This window comes from Peromyscus californicus, unplaced genomic scaffold, assembly GCF_007827085.1.
Source record: "Peromyscus californicus insignis strain IS unplaced genomic scaffold, ASM782708v3 Scaffold_7__1_contigs__length_154581171, whole genome shotgun sequence".
Lineage (NCBI taxonomy): Eukaryota > Metazoa > Chordata > Mammalia > Rodentia > Cricetidae > Peromyscus > Peromyscus californicus.
This window is the reverse complement of record NW_026294595.1, coordinates 67,446,333-67,469,676: the sequence shown is the minus strand read 5'-3', so window position 1 is coordinate 67,469,676 and position 23,344 is coordinate 67,446,333. Positions and strand designations below refer to the sequence as shown.

At 46.2% G+C, this 23,344-nt stretch overlaps 1 protein-coding gene across 14 annotated transcripts in view; it reads left to right on the top strand.

Moving 5' to 3' along the window:
- Nucleotides 1–22,345, top strand: part of Atg13 (autophagy related 13) — a 46,534-nt gene extending 24,189 nt beyond the window's left edge. For 9 of the 14 annotated variants that reach the window (XM_052726167.1, XM_052726166.1, XM_052726165.1 and 6 more), the window contains 17 exons: nucleotides 141–222; nucleotides 2,776–2,856; nucleotides 3,643–3,762; nucleotides 5,839–5,885; nucleotides 7,020–7,160; nucleotides 10,200–10,240; nucleotides 11,218–11,314; nucleotides 11,642–11,740; nucleotides 12,118–12,208; nucleotides 14,267–14,365; nucleotides 15,042–15,152; nucleotides 15,483–15,619; nucleotides 16,863–16,977; nucleotides 17,349–17,426; nucleotides 17,798–17,914; nucleotides 18,356–18,484; nucleotides 20,626–22,345. In XM_052726167.1, coding sequence (XP_052582127.1) covers nucleotides 154–222; nucleotides 2,776–2,856; nucleotides 3,643–3,762; nucleotides 5,839–5,885; nucleotides 7,020–7,160; nucleotides 10,200–10,240; nucleotides 11,218–11,314; nucleotides 11,642–11,740; nucleotides 12,118–12,208; nucleotides 14,267–14,365; nucleotides 15,042–15,152; nucleotides 15,483–15,619; nucleotides 16,863–16,977; nucleotides 17,349–17,426; nucleotides 17,798–17,914; nucleotides 18,356–18,484; nucleotides 20,626–20,703 — 1,650 coding nt within the window. In that variant the 5' untranslated portion in view covers nucleotides 141–153 and the 3' untranslated portion in view covers nucleotides 20,704–22,345. The remainder of the gene's footprint in view (nucleotides 1–140; nucleotides 223–2,775; nucleotides 2,857–3,642; nucleotides 3,763–5,838; nucleotides 5,886–7,019; nucleotides 7,161–10,199; nucleotides 10,241–11,217; nucleotides 11,315–11,641; nucleotides 11,741–12,117; nucleotides 12,209–14,266; nucleotides 14,366–15,041; nucleotides 15,153–15,482; nucleotides 15,620–16,862; nucleotides 16,978–17,348; nucleotides 17,427–17,797; nucleotides 17,915–18,355; nucleotides 18,485–20,625) is intronic. The other 5 variants (XM_052726169.1, XM_052726171.1, XM_052726173.1 and 2 more) reach the window with 5 other exon arrangements.
- Nucleotides 22,346–23,344: the final 999 nt, after the last annotated feature.

The window sequence follows — 23,344 nt, the reverse complement described above, 5'->3', positions numbered from 1 at the left end:
ATCTTTAACTGAATTTTCGTCTCTCCCACTCCCACGTGACTGATGTACAGCTCGGAGGCCCCCGTCTGTGCTCTGACGCAGTGATCTCTTTTTAAAGGATTAGTCACATTTGTCGTCACCTCTCTTGTGTTCTATTACAGGTTCCCATAGGCAATGGAAACTGATCTCAATTCCCAGGACAGAAAGGACCTGGACAAGTTTATTAAGTTTTTTGCACTCAAGGTAATATGTCCATTCTCTTGGGCTGGGAACAGCTAGAAATATCGTTCATGCTTCCCCCTTCGCCTCCCTTGGAAACTAGCATAACAGCTTGCAGCTTGCCCATTTTCAGGGATACTTCTGTCTGTTGTAAACGAAACTGTGAAGTGTGGGGGTGGAATTGGGGGTGTAAGTAAAAAGTAGCTTCCAATTTTCCACAGCTACTTGTTCAAAAAAATTTTTTGTAAGGCTATCTGTAGAAATGTCAAACAGTTACGCCAGGTTATTGGCACAGTATATTCCCTTGAAGTGGGGATAAAGACTGAACTGGAATGGGCAGCCTTTGTGCATCTTTCCCACAGCTTCAACGAACACTAAAATGCCCAGTGTATTAGGTACTGTTCTTGTTGCTGTGACCAGATTCTTGACAGGAGCAAGGTCTGTTCTGTCTCTTAGTTCTGAGAATGTAGTCCACTATGGAGGCTGGAGGCTGCTAATGTTATGCCCAGATTGGGACCCCAAAGACAAACCACCACAGACCTTAGGTTCAGAATGCAATTAGCATGGTTTATTTCTGTTTACAAGCCGCGGACAGGGAAGCTCGATCCAAAGCACTCACTCGCAGTGGTGAGGCCAGGAGGAACTTGATTTTTCTTTGTGTGGCTAGCTTTTTAAAGGCAAAATCCACAAGCCCTTCAGGGGGGTTGGGGGAGTTTTGCACGGGTGCAACTCGGATTGGTTTATCTTTATCTCTGTTCTCTTTTAATTGGGTGAGGGTATGTAACCTTTGAATTTACTGGCTGGTGGTTACAATTTATTACTTTGGGGGCAGTCCAGCACAAGTCCCAGGCTTTGTCCTTGAGCCACCATGGGGGCTGGCTGGTCAAGCACGTACTGCACATAACTCTAAGTTGGTGAGGGGCCCCAGAAAGTAAACATCTGGCTAAACTTTGAGCAGTCTTTTGTTCATGGCCCTTCCAGAAACTGCTTGCTCAAGCCTTAGGAAACTGAAATTGAGGCCTGATCTCTGAGAAGACTGAGCAGCCTGTTATGGCATCTGCTTAGTCCTTTCATTTCCTCATGTCATGCTGGAGCAGGAAGTAGAGAAAAGAAAATTCCAGTGCCCATCTGGCTAACTCTTGTTAGTCAGATAAGGTTTCACTTTGTAACCCAGCTAGGCTTCTAACCCATGGCAGTCCTACCTCAGCCTTCCAGGTGCTAGGATTGTATGTGTGAGCACTGCTCCATACTCCTTTTGACCATTTCACATTGTTGTACATAATGTGTGTGTGCACGTGTGCGCGCGCGCCACACTTGTGTGGAAGCACTTGCAGGAGTCTGTTCTCTCCTTCCAGCGTGTGGGTCCTGGTGATTGAACTCAGGTCCTCAGGTTTGCTGGCTAGTGCATTATTAATCTACTGAGCCATCTTGCCAGCCCTTAAATGTCAGTCTGCAGTGTGTGTGTGTGTGTGTGTGTGTGTGTGTGTGTTTGCGTGTTTGCTCTTGGGTATATATTTGTGCTCAGATGGAAGCGAAGAGGATGTTGAACCCCTCAGAGCTGGAGTTACAGGCGTTTGTGGCCTGCCTGGCTTTCTGTGTGGGTTCTGGCATCCGACTCCTGTCCTCGGGATTGTGCAGCCAGCATTCCTCACTACTGTCTTCTCTCCAGCTTCCTCTCCCCTTTTTTATTTAGTCCATTACTCCAGCCCATTGAGTGGGATGGTTCCACCCACATTCACCCAAAGACAAGTTTCACTAATACTCTACAGTTTTTTTGTTATGTTTTGTTTTATTTTGTTTCGTTCAGACGGTTTCTCTGTGTAGCACTGGCTGTCTTGAAACTTACTCTGTAGACCAGGCTGGCCTGAAACTCAGAAATCCACTTGCCTCTGCCTCTGGAGTGCTGAGATTAAAAGTGTCCAGCTTAATTTTTTTGTTTCTTTTTTGACAAATTTGTAATGCAAAATTCGACAATTAGAATTAACTGTCCCACCAATGTTTATGAATTCCTCTCTTCACAGTAAGTGGGAATTCCAGGTATAATTTGAATGTTATGTTTTTCTGAATCTAAAGGTTATTTCTGCCTGTATCACTCCTTCCTTGCAACAATTACTGTGCAAGCCATGCCATCAATTCTGATGGTAAAATGATCTGGAAGAAACAAGCCGCATAAGCAAAGCTGTATGGAGAATTGTGCAGTTTTTGTTTGAAATCTACTGTCATGACCCAAATTGGTGTCAGTGGAAGTTTATGAACACCGTGGCCACCACGTGCAGCTTTCCTTCTGCCATGTGAGATCACTCTAGAGCACAAGCCTCATACTGCTTTGTACTGGCAGCTACCACCCTAAGGAATGCTTACAGTATTGTTCTGTGTGCACTCTTTCTGTTTGCTCTTAGGCTTCTGCACCTCCCTGGAGCCTCATTTTAACCTTGGTTTGGCAGGATTTTGACCTCATAAGGAGCTAAATCATTTTGTTTTTCTCTTCCTTTTCCTCCCCTCCCCCCTTTTTTCTATTTTTAGCATTGCTCAGGCTCTAACCCCAAGCCATTTTTTATTTTGTGCTTTGTTTTTCAGACTGTCCAAGTAATTGTCCAGGCCCGACTTGGTGAAAAGATTTGCACCCGTTCATCTTCTTCCCCAACGGGTTCAGATTGGGTAAATTCCTGTTCTTTGCTAATGGCTGTGTATTATGGTGTCTGTCAAAAGGAATAAATATAAAATGTCCTTTTAGCTTATAGAGTTGCTAAATCAGTTGACCCATTTGTATAGAAAGTGTGTATGTTCTTTATAAAAATTAATCTCCTATATATTTGGACCTTGACTTTCCTCCTGTAACATGCCAAAATATAGTACTTAGGAGATAAACTTAATATCTTGGCTGCTAATCTGTGTAATAGGTAATTAACCTTTTTAGCCTGAGACTTGGGATTTTGTTTTTGGGGGCGGGATTTGGTTTTTTGAGACAGAGTTTCTCTGTGTAGCTTTGGAGACTTTCCTGGAACTCACTCTGTAGCCTAGGATGGTCTCGAACTCAAAGAGATCGGCCTGCCTCTGCCTCCCGAGTGCTGGGACTAAAGGCATGTGCCATCACCGCCCAGCTTGAGACTTGGGGCTTTGGTGCAAACTGCTTCCCATAGGGAAGGAAGAAGTGGCTTAGTGTTCCTTTTTTTAAAATAATTTTTTAATTTTTATTTAATGTGCATTGGTGTTTTGCCTGCATATGTGTCTGTGTGAAGGTATCAGATCTTGGAGTTACAGACAGTTGTGAACTGCCATATGGGTCCTGGGAGTTGAACCCAGGTCCTCTGGAAGAGCAGTCAGTGTTCTTGCCTGCTGAGCCATCTCTCCAGCTCAGCTAAAGGCAATACCTGCATGTACTACTCTGTGTTCCCATAATACTGCTTGAGAGGGTTTCACACAGAAATTTCTCCTGGTTTTTAGTTCAATTTAGCAATCAAAGACATCCCAGAAGTAACACATGAAGCAAAGAAGGCCCTGTCAGGGCAGCTGCCTGCTGTGGGGCGCTCTATGTGTGTGGAGATCTCACTCAAGACTTCTGAGGTAAGGCCATGCTGGACTTGGTTGTCTTACTTGGCATGCAAGGCTGCTGCGGGCCGCAGGAATATATCATAAGAACTCAGCTGGTTATGGCAAAGTCACCACCTGGAGGAATCAGGGAATTCCTCCAGAGGAAGCCAAATCCCAAGGAGTTTTTGGTGTTACTTGGCTTGTTATGTATCATCTGTATTCTGTTATGAAAATCATGTGTACCTTCATAGTTTTCCCAATTGACTTTCCCCCAAGAAAGGCTAACAGTGTGGACTGATCACTCTCTGGACATACACATTCCAGGAATTTGGAGAACAGCCTCAAAAAAGGCTTTCTCTGGAATCAGATTACCTCCCTTAGGGACTTTCAAGGACTACAGGAAACACCGCCCAGGGGGGCGCCCAGCTTCCAAGGACTAACAATGATAACAGCCCACCTGCAAGTCTCCTGACTTAAATTCCACAAGGAGACACCGCCTAGGTCAGGTGGACATTAAGTAATAGCTTTATACAATTTAGCTCAGGCCTTTCTTTCTTACAGCCTTACTAACTTTAGACCCCTAACTCCTTAACTAACCACTTCTAGGAATATTTAGATTTTTAACATTCTTTACCAAACACATTTTAGACTATAGTTGTGCACATAAGATCCCTCTTAGATATTACCCGAATTTAGCCTTTAGTCATTCATTAGTCACTTCCCCTTTGGGTTACAAATGGTAATTAACAACTATTGCCCCTCATTGTGATTCTTATCATCCCTCCATTTGATCCTGATAGCGGACAATCACTGCCTGAGGAAGTTCAGGCTGGGTGGAGGGGAGGATTGTGATTTTGGGGGGGATATATAACTGTAAAACAAGGGACGAAAGGGAAATAAAGCAAATGGACCAAAAAACTCTGCGTGGGTAGATTGATTCGCCAACCTTAAGAATAGATTCTCGCCGGGCGGTGGTGGCGCACACCTTTAATCCCAGCACTCGGGAGGCAGAGCCAGGCGGATCTCTGTGAGTTCGAGGCCAGCCTGGGCTACCAAGTGAGTTCCAGGAAAAAGGCGCAAAGCTACACAGAGAAACCCTGTCTCGAAAAACCAAAAAAAAAAAAAAAAAAATAGCACCTGTAGAATTGAAGTGAAAGGCTCTTCTGTCACTTGAAAAATATCTGTCTTTCTAAAGGGCAGTTTGGAAAATATATATCAAAAATTTTAGGACTGGAGCCTTCGACTAGTAGTACAGCCTAGCTAGCCTGTATAAAGCCTTGAAAAGTTAAAACCGTATATTCTTGTCAGGTGTGGTAGTACCTCTCCCCAATACCAGCACTACAGAAATTGAGGCAGGAAGATTGAGAGGTTCTTGGCTAGTTTATTTTGCATAATGAGACTCTTGTTCCAATTTTAATATATGCACAGCCAAAGTGAGCATGAGACTGTCTCAAAAAGCAAAGCCTAGAGTTGGTAGGATGGCTCAACAGTGAGGTGCTTGTCACCAAGTCTGATGACCTGTGTTTGCTCCCTGAAAACTATATGGTAGAAGAGAACCAATATCCGAAAGTTGTACCCTGATCTCCATATGTGTGCTATGGCCCACCACCACACTAAATAAATAAATACAATTAAAGGAAAAATGTTTTTCTTGTAGTGGTAAAAAACTAGAAATATGTCAAAAAATATGAGACCTGGATAGATAAAATGATAGTCGTAGTATACGGGGTAATCATGAACAGTGGCCCAGAATGTGGAGATTCTGCTAGAGTAGCTGACTGGTAGATTCATGGTGAACACGAAGCCTGAAGAGGATCCCCAGTACTACAAAAGAAAATAAAAATCAGTCTCTCTTGATCTTTCTCCCTTTGTCTCCTCCTCCTCTCTGTAATTTTTAGTTAGAAGGAAAATTCCATGATATGTTTATTAAAAAAATAAGACAAAAATAGTGTATATATAGCATGATTCAACTTTTTAGAAAAGCTGCTGTTTCTAAATCATTCTTTTCTTTTTTGTTGATCTGTAGTCGCCAATATTCTTGTGATTGTGTGATGACAAGTCAGGTAACTTTTAATAATTGAAATGTATTTTCTCCTGTCCCATCTGCAGGGAGATTCCATGGAGTTGGAAATTTGGTGTCTTGAAATGAATGAAAAGTAAGTGTTTCTGTGTCACACTCTTTGGTTGTGGTAGCTGAGGCTAAGCAATGACATCATGTGAAAGCAGACTTTGTTGTCAGCCACAGAGAGGCATTCTGACCAGTGAGCAGAGCCAGCAGGCTTCGCTATGATTTGCTTCATGCTTGGCTTCCAGCCTAGGCACAGAGATGACCTTCAGAGGGAGGATGGGTCCAGAGCGACTCACGATGGGACAGATTTGTGTTTTTTTCAGAGTACAGCTATGTCTCTGATTAAGTCCCCTGGGAGCTCCTGCAGCATGGTATTCTGTGGGGCAGCTAGCCCGTGAAATCTCTCCTCATTGCTCTCTTAATGTACTGTGATGGGTTGGAATGTCCCCTCCTTCCCTGTTTTTGTCTTTCAAGGCAGATTAGCTCACCACCTGCCTGAAGCTTGAGTTTTCAAAAAGAGTATGTTTCTGGTATGGACATTTGTTTTCCTTGAATAGAAGAGCAGTTGACAGGTTATCCAAACTTTTGTAACAAATAGAATTTTTTCTCCAAATTTTCTATGTAGAGTTAAGCTCCTAAGACAGAACCTTGAGAATAAGCAGCAGGTTGAGTATAATTTGCAATATTGTTAGGTTGTTTTTAAGTGTACTGCTGTTTTTTAAGTAGACAAAAACATAGTGGGTTTTTCTGGTCCTTACCTATATCTAATATAGAAAGACTTACCTCAGCAGTATGTTGGTAGAGCTTTCTCTTTTTTGAGACTGGGTTCTGTCCTGGATCTCGAGCTGTAGACCAGACTGGCCTCCCGAGTGCTGGGATCAAAGGCGTGTGCCGCCGCCGCCGCCGCCGCCGCCACGCGGCCCCCCCGCGCCCCGCGGCCCCCCCCCCCCCCCCCCCCCCCCCCCGGCTTCTCTCTTTTTTTTTTTTAATGGTTTTTCGAGATAGGTTTTTATCTGTGTATCCCTGGCTGTCCTAGAACTTGCTCTGTAGATCTCTGGCCTTGAACTGAGAGATCTGCCCACCTCTGCCTCCGCCTCCGCAGTGCTGGGATTAAAGGCACATAATACCACTAGAGCTCTTAAGTGCATCTTTAGTTCAAAATGTGTTTGCAGAGTTGCAGCATTTCCATAGCATAGACTGGCAGTGTCTTTTTGTTCCTCAGGTGTGACAAAGAAATCAAAGTTTCCTACACTGTATACAACAGACTGTCCCTGCTGCTGAAGTCTCTTCTGGCTATAACGAGGGTGACACCAGCCTACAGACTCTCCAGAAAACAAGGTCATGAATATGTAATACTGTACAGGTAAATATCAAGGATCTTGCTTTACTCATCAGCCTCCTTGCAATGTACATAGTCTGTCTGCCATTCACAGGTTCTAGTATTATTTCTATAGTTTTGCAACTTCCCTCGTGAACCCCAGCTTTTCAGAGTCACCAGTCCCACTGTCCTTTTGTTTCTGTGCAGTTACGGCTCCTGTTGAATGGATGTTGAGGTCCTGCAGACATACATTTCAAATCTAGAAAGGGAGTTTAAGAATTTTACAAACAAGCTTTGGGACTGGGGAGATGATTTAGTTGTTAAAGTGCTTGTCGTGCAAGCATTGAGAACCAGAGTTCAGATCTTCAGAAGCCATATAAATGCCAAGTGGGCATAGCAGCCTACCTGTAAGTCAAGGCCAGCACTGGGAAGGTAGAGGTGGGTGTAGATGGATTTATCTTTGGGCTGCCAGCTCACAAAAAAAAAAAAAAAAAAAAAAAACCAAAAACAAAAACACAGAGACTTCCATTGAATTATGAAAGCTTGGCCAACAGCTTAGGCTTGTTCTGCTAGCTATTATAATTTAAATTAACCCATTTCTATTCATCTACATGTTACCATGTGACTCTTGGCTTTTACCTTTCCTCCTCAATGTCTGTTTCCCTCTGTGTCCACTGGTGACTCTGCCTTTCTTCTTCCCAGAGTCCTCTCTGTCCCCAGAAGTCCAGTCTAACCTCTTCCTGCCTAGATATTGGCCATTCAGCTCTTTATTAAACCAGTCAGAAGGTGCTTTGGCAAAGGTCCGTGTCAACAAATAATACACAACAAGTGGGATCCTGGGTAAGCTGGCTGGGCAGACTACTGTCGGTCAGTTGTGGATTCAGTTGAGAGACCCTACCTCAGTTAGTAAGGTGGAACATGATGGAGTAAGATTCCTGCCATCAACCTTAGGTCTGTACACATGTGCACCCCTGCATACATGTATGTGCCCACACACTTAGAAACACTCATATACATCACATACTCATAAGAGAAAGAAAAATAAACAACAGCAAAAATAATTGTCCAGGTCTGGGGTGTAGCTCAGTGGTAAAGGACCTGTATAGCAAGCACAGGGCCCTGGCTATACTCCTCAGCACCATACAAAAGGAAAGGAAAATCCATTTAGCCAGGCATGGTGGCATACATCTTTAATCACAGCACTTAGGAAGCAGAGGCAGACAGATCTCTTGAGTTCAAGGCCAGCCAGGATACACAGTGAGACTTTGTCTAAAAATTAATTAATTAATTTTTAAAAATTTTCTTTCTGAGACAGAATTTGACTATGTACTGTCCTGGAGCTTGCTATGTAGACAAGGATGGACTTGAACTCAGAGATCCTCCTACCTCTGCTTCCCAGGTGCTGGGAGTGAAGGCATGTGCCACCACACCTGGCCAATTTTAATTTTCTTAAAAAGCTTTTACTGGGATGCTAGCACATCTGTAATCCCAGCACTTGGGAAATGAAAACAGGAGGATCAGGAGTTCAAGATCATCCTCAGCTGCATAGCATATATGAGGCCAACCTGGGCTACATGAGACCCCTGTCTCAAACAAACAAACACATAAGCTTTTCATGCTTGATTCTAAAACCTCTTCTCTTCCAGAGCTAAATTCAACCTTTATATCTGACAAACTGATATAAGTGTTCTTGTCCATAGCTGTAAGGAACTAGTCAGCAGTTAGTCCAGGTACTAGGTCAGTAATCCACTTCAGCACATTTTACTGAATTCTACTTTAGTGCACGCACTATACTAGGCACAGAGGCCCTGGATTTAGTGGGGTGTTTGTTTTGTTTTGTTTGGGGGAATGTTTTTGAGACTGGGTTTCTCTGTGCAGTCCTGGCTGTCCTGGAATTCACTCAGTAGACCAGGCTGACTTTCAACTACAGAGATCTGCCTGCTTCTGCCTCCTAAGTGCTTGGATTAAAGACATGACCACCATGCCCAGCAAGTGGTTCTGTTTTAATGGGGAAATTTGATACATATGATACATGCATAAGCACAGTTAGGACCAGGATTTGAAAATGTCATAGCAATGCCAGGGAAAAGTACTTAGGAGAACACAGAAAGGCAAAGCTTTTTCTTGGAGTAACAAGTAAGGTGGACCTCCTGGATGAGGTAACATTGAGCTGCACTGAGGCCAACACAGTCTTAGCAAGTAGGAACACAGGAGAATGATCTCTGACTACACATGGAGTGGACAATAGCTGACCAGGCAGAGGTGGGCAGGGTGGGATATCAGCGCAGTCCTCATTTCACTTTGCCAAGTGGGCTTGTATGGAGGAGTCTGGGAGATTCAAGAATGAGAACAAGATGAGGAAGCCAGGGTTCCTGAATCACCCCAGAATGTTTTAAGTTGGACATGAACTGTTGGTTTAGCCCTTGTCAAATGTAGAGCTGACTTGTAGGACTAGCATATTAGTATGGAGGGACCAAAGAGAGACTTGCCAGTTATACTGAAGTGATCCTATGCTGAGACTGTTTAAGAAGTCATCCTTACTCTTGACAGTACCCTGACAACCTCTGTCTTTTTTCTCAGATGCCAAGTTGAGTGTTTGTTGAAAATTACTAGACTTGGCTATAACAGAAGATTTCTTTCTAGTCTTCACTCATTTCTTACTGTGTTGGTTACTTTTCTTGTTTTTGTGGCCAGAAACCTTAAAGAAACAACTTAAGGGCAGCTGAGATGGCCCCTCAGGTAAAGGGCTTGCTGCACAAACTTGGGTGTTTCTGGAGGTGCTCGACGCTGCCAGCTCCGCCCATCTTCCTCAGTCTCTTCTGTAGCCATCACCACACGGGTGCTTGCCTGAGGCTTAGCTGCAGGAAGGTGCCCATGCAGAGAAGGGAAGCAGGGCATGTTTAGGCTGTTTAGGTGTTTAGACATAGCCTTTTGTGGTTTTGTTTTTTTTTTTGGTTTTTCGAGACAGGGTTTCTCTGTGTAGCTTTGCGCCTTTCCTGGATCTCGCTCTGTAGACCAGGCTGGCAGACATAGCCTTTGAAAATGGAGAATGGGGTGTCATTTTCTTTTCTTTCTTCCCTACAGGATTTATTTTGGGGAAGTTCAACTGAATGGTTTAGGAGAAGGTATGTATTCAGGCCAGAAACGTTTATAGTGTTAAGAGCAGTCCTAACTTCAAAGATGATCTCAACTGCTAGTTAGATATGTTATTAACCTTGTATAGCACATACCATAGCTTCAAAATGTGTAATACAGTAAGGAAAAGGTAAGAAGCCAGGTCAGTTGTCCAAGGAGCTACTAGGGTTGACAGAGTAATTTTTCAGAAGTTCCTGCAGGAACTCATTGTTTGGGGTTTCTCCCTTTCCTCTTTCTCTCCTCTCCCCACCCTGCATGCTAATTAAGCACTGTACCATTGAGCTCCTTACTCAGACCTCCTGTTGTGGTTTCTCTTTTTGTCTTTGGGGTTTGATTGGGGGTTTTTTTGGTGTGTGTTTTTGTTGTTGTTGTTTGTTTTGTTTTTGCTTGATTTGGTTTGGTTTTGGGTTTTTTTTTTTTTTTGGTTTTTTTTTTTTTTTTTTGGTTTTTCGAGACAGGGTTTCTCTGTGTAGCTTTGCGCCTTTCCTGGAACTCGCTTTGGAGACCAGGCTGGCCTCGAACTCACAGAGATCCGCCTGGCTCTGCCTCCCGAGTGCTGGGATTAAAGGCGTGCGCCACTGCCGCCCGGCGGGTTTTTTTTTTTTTTATTGGTTTTTGAGATAGGGTTTTTCTGTGTAACAGCTCTAGCTGTCCTAGAACTCGCTCTATAGACCAGACTGGCCTCGAACTCACAGAGATCTACCTGCCTCTGCCTCTGCTGGGATTAAAGGTGTGCGCCACCACTGCTGGGCATTGTCTTCTGGTTTTTTAAGATCTCTTAAGACAGTGTCTCTCTTTTGGTAGCACTGGGTCAATAGAAAATACATTGCAAGTGGGAAACATACATAAGAAACCAAAGCTGCTCTCCTCATAATGCTGAGTAAATAATGCCAGTGACCATACGACAGGCTGCCTAGGGGTCGGGTCAGTATCCTCCGGAAACAAGCTGACATTTTCTCTCTTGTAGGCTTCCAGACAGTTCGAGTTGGAACAGTGGGCACCCCTGTTGGCACCATCACTCTTTCCTGCGCTTACAGAATTAATTTGGCATTCATGTCTACCAGGTGAGGAAGTGGCTTGGAGTCCATAAGAGCTCTCCCAATGATGGTAAAGATGTTAAAGCTTCTGCTTCCCCAACCAAAGCTCCAAGGCTAAAACTACAGTTTACATTGCTGAAAAATGCGATTGAGAGAAGGAGAGAACATCGCTGTCCCATTGGAGATTTCGAGTGTCCTCAAGCCAGCCTGTCCAGAAATAGAGTCTGTGCTTTCTATTTAGAGACAGACTTCTGGTAGACCTGCTGTAGCTCTGAAGTGAGGGGCCTTCTGTGGACTTGAAGGTGACTGGGAAGACAGTCTAACAAATACTGCAATGTGCTTATTGCATTACAGGCAATTTGAGAGGACACCACCTATCATGGGGATTATCATTGATCACTTTGTTGACCGTCCCTATCCCAGCTCCTCTCCCATGCACCCCTGCAATTACAGGTAAGGACTGGGAGATGCTCCCCCAAGCTGCAGCTAAGCAAAACATCCACTGGTCGTGTGGGTGGAAATGAAAAGGCTAGTTCCTTTCTTGCTACTGCCTGTTAGGTACACAAGGCTTGAGCCACAGCGTCTTGGGAACTTAATGAGTGTTTAGGATCACAACAGTGATGTCACTTTCTCCCAGAGCAAGTTATTTGGAGACTACATGAACACCAGTAATTTGTGGGCTATGAAAAATGTTTTTCGGTTGCCGTTCGGCTTTATGAATTCTGCCTAAAACTTCTTGACACAACTCCCAGCCTTTTTAATCACTGTGTACTTTCTGAAGTTGGCTACCATCATCATCAAATTCATTGTTCCTTCTTCTTCCACTATAGAACTGGTGAGGATGCTGGAGTCACATACCCATCAGTGGAGGACTCTCAGGAAGTGTGTACCACCTCTTTTTCCACCTCCCCTCCCTCCCAGGTAGGGAAAAGGTTGTGGGCTGTTGTGCACATTCATGTGGGCCTTAGGGAACGTTGTCCAGATTTAGCTACACTCCCTTTGGTGACGTGACTGTGGTCATTTAAGGAGCTTCTTTTGTGGAGTAACAAGAGAGCCTTCTTCAGCAGTAATAGTGCTTGTTCCCAGGCTAACCATTCTGTTGTTGTCCTCAAATTCTAAAACTCAGTCACAGAATTCTCCTGCATTCTGACACCAGAGAACCACTCTAACCTGCCTGCATGTATTGATTTAGTTGTTTGCTTTTTTGTGTTTTTTTTTTTGATCTTTCAAAACAGGGTTTTTCTGTATAACTGACCTGGCTGTCTTGGAACTTGCTCTGTAGACCAGGCTGGCCTCTAACTCTCAGAGATCCCCCTGCCTCTGCCTCCAAGTGCTGGGACTAAAGGTGTGCGCCACCACACCTGGCAGCACTGCTTTACTTAAGAGCTGACACAGCTCTGCATCTGCCTGTCCACATTCTCTATCCAAGCATTTCAACCACTAACTTCCCACAGGAGTGAATCTGGATTCGAAAACCCAGTTTCAGTGAAACATTTTGATGCCAGCATCCTCAGAGAAAGCATCGCCACAGTCTTGTGTTAATGGCATGGCTTGAGACTGTGACGGGCAGTCATCATTTCTGCTGGTTGAATTTTGTGGATACTTAATTATCCCCCGAAACTTCTCAGACTCGTTTACATCTACCTCATTGCCTTATCCTTTCTTTTTGACTTCAGGTTTTTGTTTTTGAAATAATGTCTCACCATGTATTCTTGGCTGACCTAGAACATGTACTATGTAGACCAGGCTGGCTTTGAACTTGTGAAGGCCATTCTCTTTTTCCTCTGCTTCCTGAGTGCTGGGATTACAAGCATGCACACTACTATGACTTTTGTATTATTAGTTTCTTCTAGACCTATCCATTTACCTTTTTTTCTTTTTCTTTTTTTTTTTTTTTGAGATGGGAGTCTACGTAGATAAGGCTGGCTTTGAACTCACAGAGAGCCACCTGCCTCTATCTCCTTAGTGCCAGGATTAAAGGCATGTGCCACCATGTACTACTATAATTTTTGTTTATTTTTTGAAACAAGATCTCATAACTTGAAATGTAGCCAAGACTGGCTTTGAGTGTCTGATCCTCATGCCTCCACCTCCCAAGTGCTAGGATTGCCATGCTCAGCTACCAGTTTGTTAATGGGGACATTTTTGTTATTAAGTTCTTTTACATTAAAAAAAAAAATTGTTTTACCACATTTATTTATTTTGTGGGGCTAGGGGTATGCCACACTACACATGTAGCGGTCAAATTTAAAGCTGAAATAACAGAACCCCAAATGACCAGCATTTGTATAAGTAGCTTTGAAATTCTAAGAATGTTGAGAACACCCAAGCTTTTATTCTCAAATTCTCCCAACTGCAAGACCTATATGAATACACATTCTCTCTCTCTCTCTCTCTCTCTCTCTCTCTCTCTCTCTCTCTCTCTCTCTCTCTCTCACACACACACACACACACACACACACACAGCACTCCCAGTCACTCCCAGGATGACATAGGAAAGAGTACGCCTGAGCTTGCTAACAGTCTGGCCAACAAATTTCAGCTCTTTAAGCCTGTCCTGCAGACTGAGAGTTTCCTGATCGAGGCCCGCGTCCTCAGTTCTGAAGTTCATCTCCATTCTGCTCCAGGCCTCTGGGTTAGAGCTGTTCCCTCACTTCCTCCCACACCTTTCTGGCTGATGACAGACTAATGCTTGGTTTGGGTTTCTGTTTGCCATGTCATTCCCACTTGAGTCAGTTCATTCTCCAGCTGCCTGTCAAGGAGACAGGCTTGCGGGGCATGCCCTGAGATAAATGTCACTTCTCAGCACCCCCTAGGTGCTGCTTTGGGAAGCCAGCATGCATCTCCCTGCCTCTCTCCTGAGTCACCACTCTGTCCAGCCTCTCACTGCTGTCCCTTCTGGAGGTTTTTTCCACTTCTTTCTCAAGGTCCTTTTCTTTTTTTCTTGTTTCTCCTGTCTCTCTGTGTGTCTGTGCACAGTGTGTGTTTACTGTCACAAAGGCACATTTTCAGACCCCTACTCCTATGGTGACGGACACTCTGAGGGTCCCCATGGCAGGACTGGCCTTTTCCCATCAAGTGAGTTCATAATGGGAAGAAGGGGATGTGATCAGATGGCTTTTTTCTACTTAAAAAAAAAGAAAGAAAGAAAGCAAGCAGAGTACAGGGTATAGTTATATAGCCCCTAAGTGTTCTGTGGGATTATTTTAAGGCTTGGTAATTAATTTTAACAGGACACAGCCACAGCCCAGCAACCCAAAATAGTGGTTTTTATTTTCCCCTCCTCCTTCCATTTATGTGAAAAATCCATGGAGTTATTTATATCAGATTTCCAAATAAACAGTCCATGACTGGTAATCTTTCTGTTTTCAATATAAATAGGAGCTGTCCATTCCCTGGGGTGATAGAGGTGTGATTAGAGAAGATAGTTTTAGTTTCAAAGGGATCTCAAGGACAAAAGAGAAAATAGGATGACATGGGAAATTCACCCCAGGATTGTGCCCAGGAGATCTGCTGAGCTGGAAACAGGGAACTAGGTAACCGAGCATTCACTGGAGGCCTTTGGGAAGCTCTAGAGCTAATCCCAGATCAAACAAGTCTCTGTTTTCTTAATGAAGAAGGCCTGGCCCACCCTTGCCCCTCATTCCACTGTGATCTGCTCCTGCCTTTCTGCTGAGTTCCAGCATGAGTCACATGCTAGGATTGCCTTTTTCTCCCTGCCTCTCCTCTGCCCCTCTGTTTTTCTCTTGCTCAGCTCTCAAGCTCTCGCCTTTCCTATCAGCCTGCTGTCCTGGGCCTTGGATCGGCTGACCTGGCTTATCCAGTAGTGTTTACTGCTGGCTTAAACACTACACACACTCACCAGGTACCTTTCAGGATGGGGAGGACCACGGGCTTCCCAGGGCTGACTCCCCTCCTAAGGGCAACAGGGTAACTTGGAGGACTAAAATGACTCTCTGAGAAGAAGGTGGATCCTCAGATTTTCGAAGGGAAAGACTTTGCCAGGGTTTCACTCTCTCTTCCCTTTTCCCTCAATAGTCATCACCACGCATGCCTTCCAGTAGCCATATCCCAAGAGAATTAAGGTCCAAGATGCTGCTTCCCTGGTGGAGGCACTGGTGATGGGAAAGCTTATGAGGTTCACCTGCTGCGTGTTATTGCCATAGTTCATTTTGTCTTTCCATTCCCTCCAAAGCTGATGGTTCCAGGGAAGGAAGGTGGGGTGCCTCTTGCTCCCTACCAGCCTGCTCACGGCACCCAGGCTGACCAGGAGAGACCGGTGACTCACACACCTTCTGATGGGACGCATTGTGCCGCCACACCCTCTAGCAGGTGAGTTCCCAGCCTGGCTCTGCAACTGCTAATGCCATCCAGGGACCTGGACACCCTGACACACAGACTCAGCTTGATAGTTCTTGCTCCCAAGGGTGAAGGTCTTTGATGAGAGTCTAATATTGCAGCTAGTATGTGAGGAAGCTATCCAGGGCTGAGCTGCTCAGAGGAAATAGTAGGACTTTCTTCTTCTTTATTGAACATTGTGTGTGTTCATGTGCCTGTGCATACACACACACACACATACACACACACACACACACGTGTATCTGCACCCTGACTGCAAAGTTCCTGTTCCTTCTGAGCACGCTAAGCACTGTCTCTGGAAAGCTGCATTGAAAACTGTTTGGACAGTCCTGGGATAATGAGAAGACATTCTCTTCCCCTCACCAACTTTCTCAGTAGAGAATGCCTGATGTACTTTTTCATTGGCACAATTGAGTAGTGGGAAGGGAAATCTTTGGAAAATAATTTATTCTATCCTGTCTTTTCAAATGTTGAACCTTTTTCACCCCAACCCCAATGACGTGATCAAAGGAAGAGCTATTGGTCACTTAGTGCCCCAGTTTTCTGATCCTGGACTCGTCCTGGTACTGTCTAGGAGTAGCTGTGATAGTGGACCCAGGATGGGGAGGACTCTGAGAGTCAGGGAGGTCCTAAGAACTCAGAAGCTTCCTCAGTGCTGGGATTAAAGGCGTGTACCACTACGCCCAGCTTTAAACTATCGGGTCTTACAGTATTTTTAGTTAATCAGAAAAAAGGGGGCTAGAGGGGCTGGAGAGATGGCTCAATAGTTACGAGCACTGACTGCTCTTCCAGAGGACCTGGGTTCAACTCCCAGCACCCACCTGGCAGCTCACAGCTGTAACTCCAAGATCTGACATCCTCACACAGACAGACATGCGGGCAAAACACCAATGCACATAAAATTAAAAAGTAATGGATTTAAAGGGGGCTGAAATGTGAGGTAAATGCTAACCTGTAGCTTCGTGAGAGCGGCTTACTGTCTCTGGCTGCTGTGTGTGGTTGTCACTGGCATTTCTGATAGGATTGTATGAGCTCACAGTGAACATGACGTTTCATTCACATATGTGAACATTTTAGGTATTCCAGAAAGTCCAGTCTTCTACAGTGGTAGCAGCTGGACTTCTTTTCCAGGCTTCAGTTACACAGGAAGGTGGTCTCAGTGACTAGAGTTGTTCTGCGTTTGAGAGTGAGTACCCACTTTCTCTTTCCTCTTCAGTGAGGACACTGAGACTGTGTCTAACAGCAGTGAGGGTCGGGCCTCACCCCATGACGTCTTGGAGACTATCTTTGTCCGAAAAGTGGGAGCATTTGTCAACAAACCCATCAACCAGGTAATTTTTCCTGCCACTGCCCTGGTTGATGTCTGTGTTCTTAGTTAAGGTCCCTGCACAATGTCCTGTGGAACTGCCACAATTGCTGGCAAACTTTGTATGTGTGCATGTTTGTCTTTGAGAGGATCAATAACCAGTGGGCCCTGTGACATGCTGTTCCTCAGTTACTGTGACTAAGCATTCCCAACCACACTCCCATAGTCCTCTGCTGTGAACATACTTGGTTGGAGACACGGAGGGCAAGGAGGCCAGGGTAGCATGATTGGCCTAGCTGTGGAAAGTTGCTGGACCTCTAGGCTGCTGGCAGCCTGTAAGAAACAAGTATGCTAGGGGAAGCCAGGCAGGAACACTTCTCTCCTTTATCTCTTCAGGTGACCCTGACAAGTTTGGACATACCCTTTGCCATGTTTGCTCCCAAGAATTTGGAGCTGGAGGATGCTGATCCTATGGTGAGCCCCCCAGTGACTACCAGTTTCCAGTAGATGCTACAGTGGCCATCCTCCCTGGGCAGTCACTAAGTCCTCTACAGGACTTACGCCAGGCTCCTTGGCTTATGGATTTGCAGTCAGCAGTGTCTCTTTTTTCCTTTGTTTGCTTTGAGATAGGGGCTTGCTACAAAGCCAAAGCTGCCTGGAACTCTGTAGCCCAGGAAAATCTCCAACTTGAAGTTCTCCTGCCTCAGCCTCCTGAGTGCTGGGATTGCAGGCATGCGTCTCCATGCTCAGTGCAGCAGTATGTTTCTGCCCTAACCGTCAGACAGCTCACAGTAATCCATAGCCTACTCACAGAGTCTGCACTGACTCCCCTTATTCTGAATTAGGTGAATCCCCCGGACTCTCCAGAGACCACGTCTCCCCTCCACGGCAGCCTGCACTCAGATGGCTCCAGCGGGGGCAGCAGTGGCAATACACATGACGACTTTGTTATGATTGACTTTGTAAGTTACAGTCACCACTCTTGCTCTCTGCTGTTCTCTGGAGAGTAAACCTAGAAGCATCTGCCGCCTGTGAACAAGATTTTCATTTCGGATGGGGTGGTGCACAGGCTGCAAGGATACTCTGGGGACACATTTGGAACCCTGGGAACAGCAAGGCTTTTAGTATCACATCTTTGGTTGAAACTCAGTGTGTATTGGGTTTTCCAAAAGCCCTTTGCTTAGGAGGAGTTTGAAGGGAGGGTCATAAACCTAACCAGGGGAAGGAATGGCATCATCAGGACTAGATGAACCAGATAAGCAAGGTGCAAAGACTTCCTCACCCCTAGATGAGCCTAGAAGAACACTTTCCTGAAAAGAAAGTCTTGTCATGAGATAACTCTTTTTTGGTTTTCCTTCATGGTCCAAAGATGAACTAAGCTGAGTTTGTGTTGTTTTTTAAAGAAACCTGCTTTTTCTAAAGACGACATTCTTCCGATGGACTTGGGGACCTTTTACCGTGAATTTCAGAATCCCCCTCAGCTGAGCAGCCTCTCCATAGATATTGGAGCCCAGTCCATGGCGGAAGACTTGGTATGGAAACCCCTTCCCTCCCAGGGCTCCTCCTCTCGCCTCCTGTCCTCAAGTGCCACAGGCCTGGAACTTTGTGTTACTCCATCCTGCCCCTTTTCCTTCCATCTTTGCTGAAAAGGACAGAAGTACTTTTAGCTGGTTATCGCTTTTTGGTCATACTTGACATGTACGTGGTGCCTGGCAGTTGTCTTGAATTGCCTTGACTCAGTTTTCTTGTTCACAGCACTTTGAAAATATTTACTTACTGTGCGTTTGTGTCTGTGATGTGGCAGGAGGGTGTTGTGTCTATGCCACAGCATATGTGTGGCACTCAGGTCAGAGGACTACCATGTAGGGTTGCTCTCCCTTTCTGCCTTTACCTGGGTTCCAAGGATCAAACTCACGTTAAGATTGTACAATAAGTAGTTTTACCCATGAAGCCATCCCACTGGCCCTTTTCTGCACTTGGATGTTGCTCACATACTTCTGGGCCCACTCTTCACTGCCGGGCACATACCTCTCTACTGGACAAAGGAACACACAGGTCCTGAGTAAGGGTCAGTGTTCTTGTCTTCCTTGGATGGCTTCATTCTGCATTCAGCCCTTCTTATATTGCTGGGCCAGTGTCCTGAGATAGACTATGATCACCACATCTCTGCTTAAGGCATTTCTGAAGAGCAGAAGAGTGCCCTGAACAAACCATGGACTTGGGGCACTCATGCTGTGAGACAAGGTCTCACTATCTGAGGTAGGACTGTGTCCCTGGCAGAAATCTGGGGCCTCAGGAAGTGCTACTCTTGGTTTGCTTTAGCAGAAAGCTGTGCCCAGGAATCACAGTGCAAAAAGAAAACTAAGTATTTGATTCTTTTTTTTTTTTTGGACAGTCTGTATGCCCTTGCTGTTCTAAAATTGACTGTGTAAACCAGGCTGGCCTCAGACTCAGCGATTCTCCTACATCTGCTGAGATTAAAGGTGTGTGCTTCCACACCTGGCCCTAAGTATTAGCCTTAAATGGGGCTAAGCTCCGGACTAACATACACATTCTCATATATATATCCCCCCCCCCCCCCCCCCCGTGTAACGGGATGAGCCCTGGGCCTTGCATACCCACACCCACCTCATCATTCTTCTGTACATAGCTAACACTAGGTGCTTTAGCTTGACTCTTGTAAACTCGGTTTTCATCCTGACCCACTTTACAGAATGGAACTCCTGTGATGGAGTGCCTTGCCTAGGGCAAGGACAGTCCCAGCTTTGACCTCAAGGTGGGGAGCTCCTGAGCTTAGCCCTCTGATCACTGGCATGTTGTGAGAAGGAAACAAGGTCCAAGAGTTGGAGCTGTGGTCCCCTAGCCAGGACTAGCCGAGGCTTGCCTTCCACCTGGGCAGAGGCCACAGACTCGCCTCAGTTGTTAGGGTGTCCAAGCCACTTCAATGTCTAAAACACACCCACTTTTCCCAGGCCCCTTATGCTTTTACCCCATTGTGGAAGGTCACCCTGCAGTTTAAAGCCTTCTGGTATAGTTTCTGTTGCTTAACCCTGGTGGAGGCAGCCTATGGAAAGGACTGGGTCTTCATTAACAGCTGGTGCTGCAGGACAGGCTGGCAGCAAGCATATGGTTGTCTTTTTCTTGATGGTTTTGTAGTGACTTTCAGCCCCCCTCCCCCCCCCCCCCCCACATCCCCAGCCAGTCTAAGGATGCAGGTGTCCAACCTCCCACAGACCTGTGTCAGTCGTGAAAGTGCAGTGGCTGCTTTGTCTTGTTTTCCGAGGGCCTTTTGACACCCACAAAGTACAGGAAGGATCCCCTTTTAAAACTTTTCCTCGACTGACTGAGCTCTAAAGATGCAGTTTGATTCTAGTGTCTGTCTGCTCTGTACAAAGGCTATTTCATGTTTATTTTCTCATTGTCATGTTTTTGTCAGTTTACCTAGCTCATGTGTTGTGGTTCACTTTGATTCATCCGGCTACGATGCAGCCTGGTGACACCCCCCAAACTCTGAGGCCTTATCCCTTCTTCCCTCCCCAAATCTGTTCCACTGCCCTGCCTTTCAGCCAGCCTGGCAATGCCCAGTTCTGTGTCCACTTCCTGCACTCTGATGATGAACTGGCTGCCTCTCCCAGGCATTCCAGAGTAAGCTTCTCTCCTCTCCTTGCTCCAGGATTCCTTACCAGAGAAGCTGGCTGTGCATGAGAAGAACGTCCGAGAATTTGATGCCTTTGTTGAAACCCTGCAGTAAGAGTGTCCCGAGTATCTGCAGCATCCCCTTTCTATGGACCCAGCAGAGAACCTCCTACTCCTCAGCAGCTCCCTGCCTTCCTGCTGTCTCTGGCCAGGTGAAAGACATTGTGGTTCCCTTTGGACCTCCTGGAGACTCATGGCAGCAGTCAGGCCCAGTGCCAGACTTTGGGAGGACTCTGGCTATGGCTGAAGAGCTTCAGCAGGGACCATCCTCAGCTGCTTCACAAAGGGTGTCATCCTGTTCCTTCTGCTGCCAGCCTCCTGCCTGGTCTGCTACCCTGCAGATGGCCCTGCCTGCTTGTCCTTACCATCAGCCACCTGACATTGCAGCTGGTGGCTGGGAGACTGGGCAAGGCAGAAGGAGGAAGGAGACCCCGCTGGGCAAAGGAGGGCTCTGTGTCACCAGTAGATCCTGGACCACCCCACTCTCCCTCCTTCTTTCCCCCTCCTTTCCCTCCATCTTAACTCCTGAGAGTCACAGAAAGGTTCTTTCCTCCCTCCTCACCCTCCCTCAATTGCTGCTGCTTGGATATAGGACATGGTAAATATTTATTACTTTCAGAGAAATCAGATATTTTATAGGAAAAATATGTTTGGGGTTAGCAGTGTCACTGGGGAAGGATGAGTGCCTCCTGTGCAGATTCCTCAGAACCTGCTGCTCTGAGGATCTTCCCTTGCATCCAAGGAGAAGATCGGGAGTGGGGCTGGCAGGCGCAGAGTGGCCGGCTCAAGCTCCTGTGTGGAGCTGCACTGACAGCAGGCAGGCTTTCTCTTGCTTGCTGTGTGCTCCTGCTGAGATCTTCTCTTGACACAGCATCTGCAAAGTGACTGGCTCTTCATGTGGCCCAAGAAATCCCGGTTATGTTCAATGTGATGACTCCTCAAGACACATGGTGCCCAAGGGAGCACTGTGTCCTGCTGCTCGAGTCCCTGAGCCTAGAGCAGGACTGGGGAGCTATTCCTCCCTCCCTCTAATTCCAGAGTCTGTATACGGCCCTGGGTTTACAAGATGGATTGGTTCCCTTTTGAGAAACCAAAGCTGAGCTTATGGTTGACTTAAACCTTCAGGTATTGTTGCTTGAGTAAGTCAAGTGCCTCTGCCAGCCTGCCCTGTTCCTCTGGCCCCTGGCTCCTCACTGGCAGCAGCTGTTATTCACTGGAGCAGGTGGCTCACAACTGCTTGTTAGTAATCTGCATGTAATCCTGGAGCATTTCCCCTGTGCATGCTTCTGCTGCCACAGAGAAATGTGCCCAGCAGTGGTGGCCAGATGGTACTGCAGCCTTTGGATCAGGTACATTGGCCTACTGAACCAGATTTGCTCCCAGAGCCAGCACTGAGTTGGGGGAGGGCATGGATTCTTGGCAAGGCTCAGCCAGCCAGCGGCCTTTGTAGGCAGCAGCCTTTGTGTCCCAGACCTATCAGGGAAGAGATCAGGGAAGCTGAGCAGAGCATCCTTCAAGGTGGCCTGTTCCCTTCAGTCCTGCACAGTGGAAAAGATGGGCTCTAGACCAACTTCTGCAGCCAGGCTCAGGCTGGGACCAGGTGGCTGTGAGGCCCCTTCTCCAGTGCTTTGTTGGGAAATGAGAGTTACACTTGGAAATATAATCAAGAGATTTCCAATAAAGTTTTCTGTACTTTACAGTTTCCTATTCCAAATGTGGTCTGGACTAGTCCACTGTTCCACCTCTCTATAGGACTGGGCCACAGGCCAGGCGGTGGTGGCGCACGCCTTTAATCCCAGCACTCGGGAGGCAGAGCCAGGCGGATCTCTGTGAGTTCGAGGCCAGCCTGGGCTACCAAGTGAGTTCCAGGAAAGGCGCAAAGCTACACAGAGAAACCTTGTCTCGAAAAACCAAAAAAAAAAAAAAAAAAAAAAAAAGGACTGTGCCACCATCAGGCTCCACTAGAAGGAAGGGTGGAGCCTGAATTTCAGAAAGTCTTGACTGTCAGGGCTGCTTGAGTCTTGGGGCTTGACCAAGTACCTAACAGTCTTAGCTCTCTAGAGCCTTGTTCTGTTCCCCAGGACAGGGCCATGTGCTTGAATATTCAGTGACACAAAGTGCGTGAAGAACCCTTGTAAAATCTCCTTAAAGGGTGGGCTCTTGTCACCAGCATTCTATCCCCTTCCATAGCATACTCCCACCTCCTGCAGGACATAAACTACGCAGGGAGAAAGACGAGCAGCAGCAGATACGACAAGGAATGGTGGCTGATGGAGTGAAAGGGGCTGTGGCTGAGCAAATGAGGAGAGTGGGGGAGTCAGTGGCCTGTCAAGTTCAAGCCAGGGCAGTGGACTCAGAGGAGTGGTGAAGAACAGGAGAGCCCCTCAGGGATTAGGACTGACACACATGCAGCCCAGCTATGGCTCCAGCCTTCTGGTAAAACCAGCCACTACCTCCTAGTGCACATTGCAGAGCTGAAGGCAGAGCCAGCGAACAGATAATCCTAGATGCAAAAGTGAACTAGATAATTGCTGTGTGAGTTCCCCTGTACCCGCACAGTCAAGTCAGCCCCAAGACAAGAGAATGGGACCATCAAGAAATTCTAAGTCAGCCCACTCTGCCAGTAAAAGCCTGGGTGCCCTTGTAAATTACATCTGATACAGACAGTAACACTTGAGGACACAGCGGTCCAACCC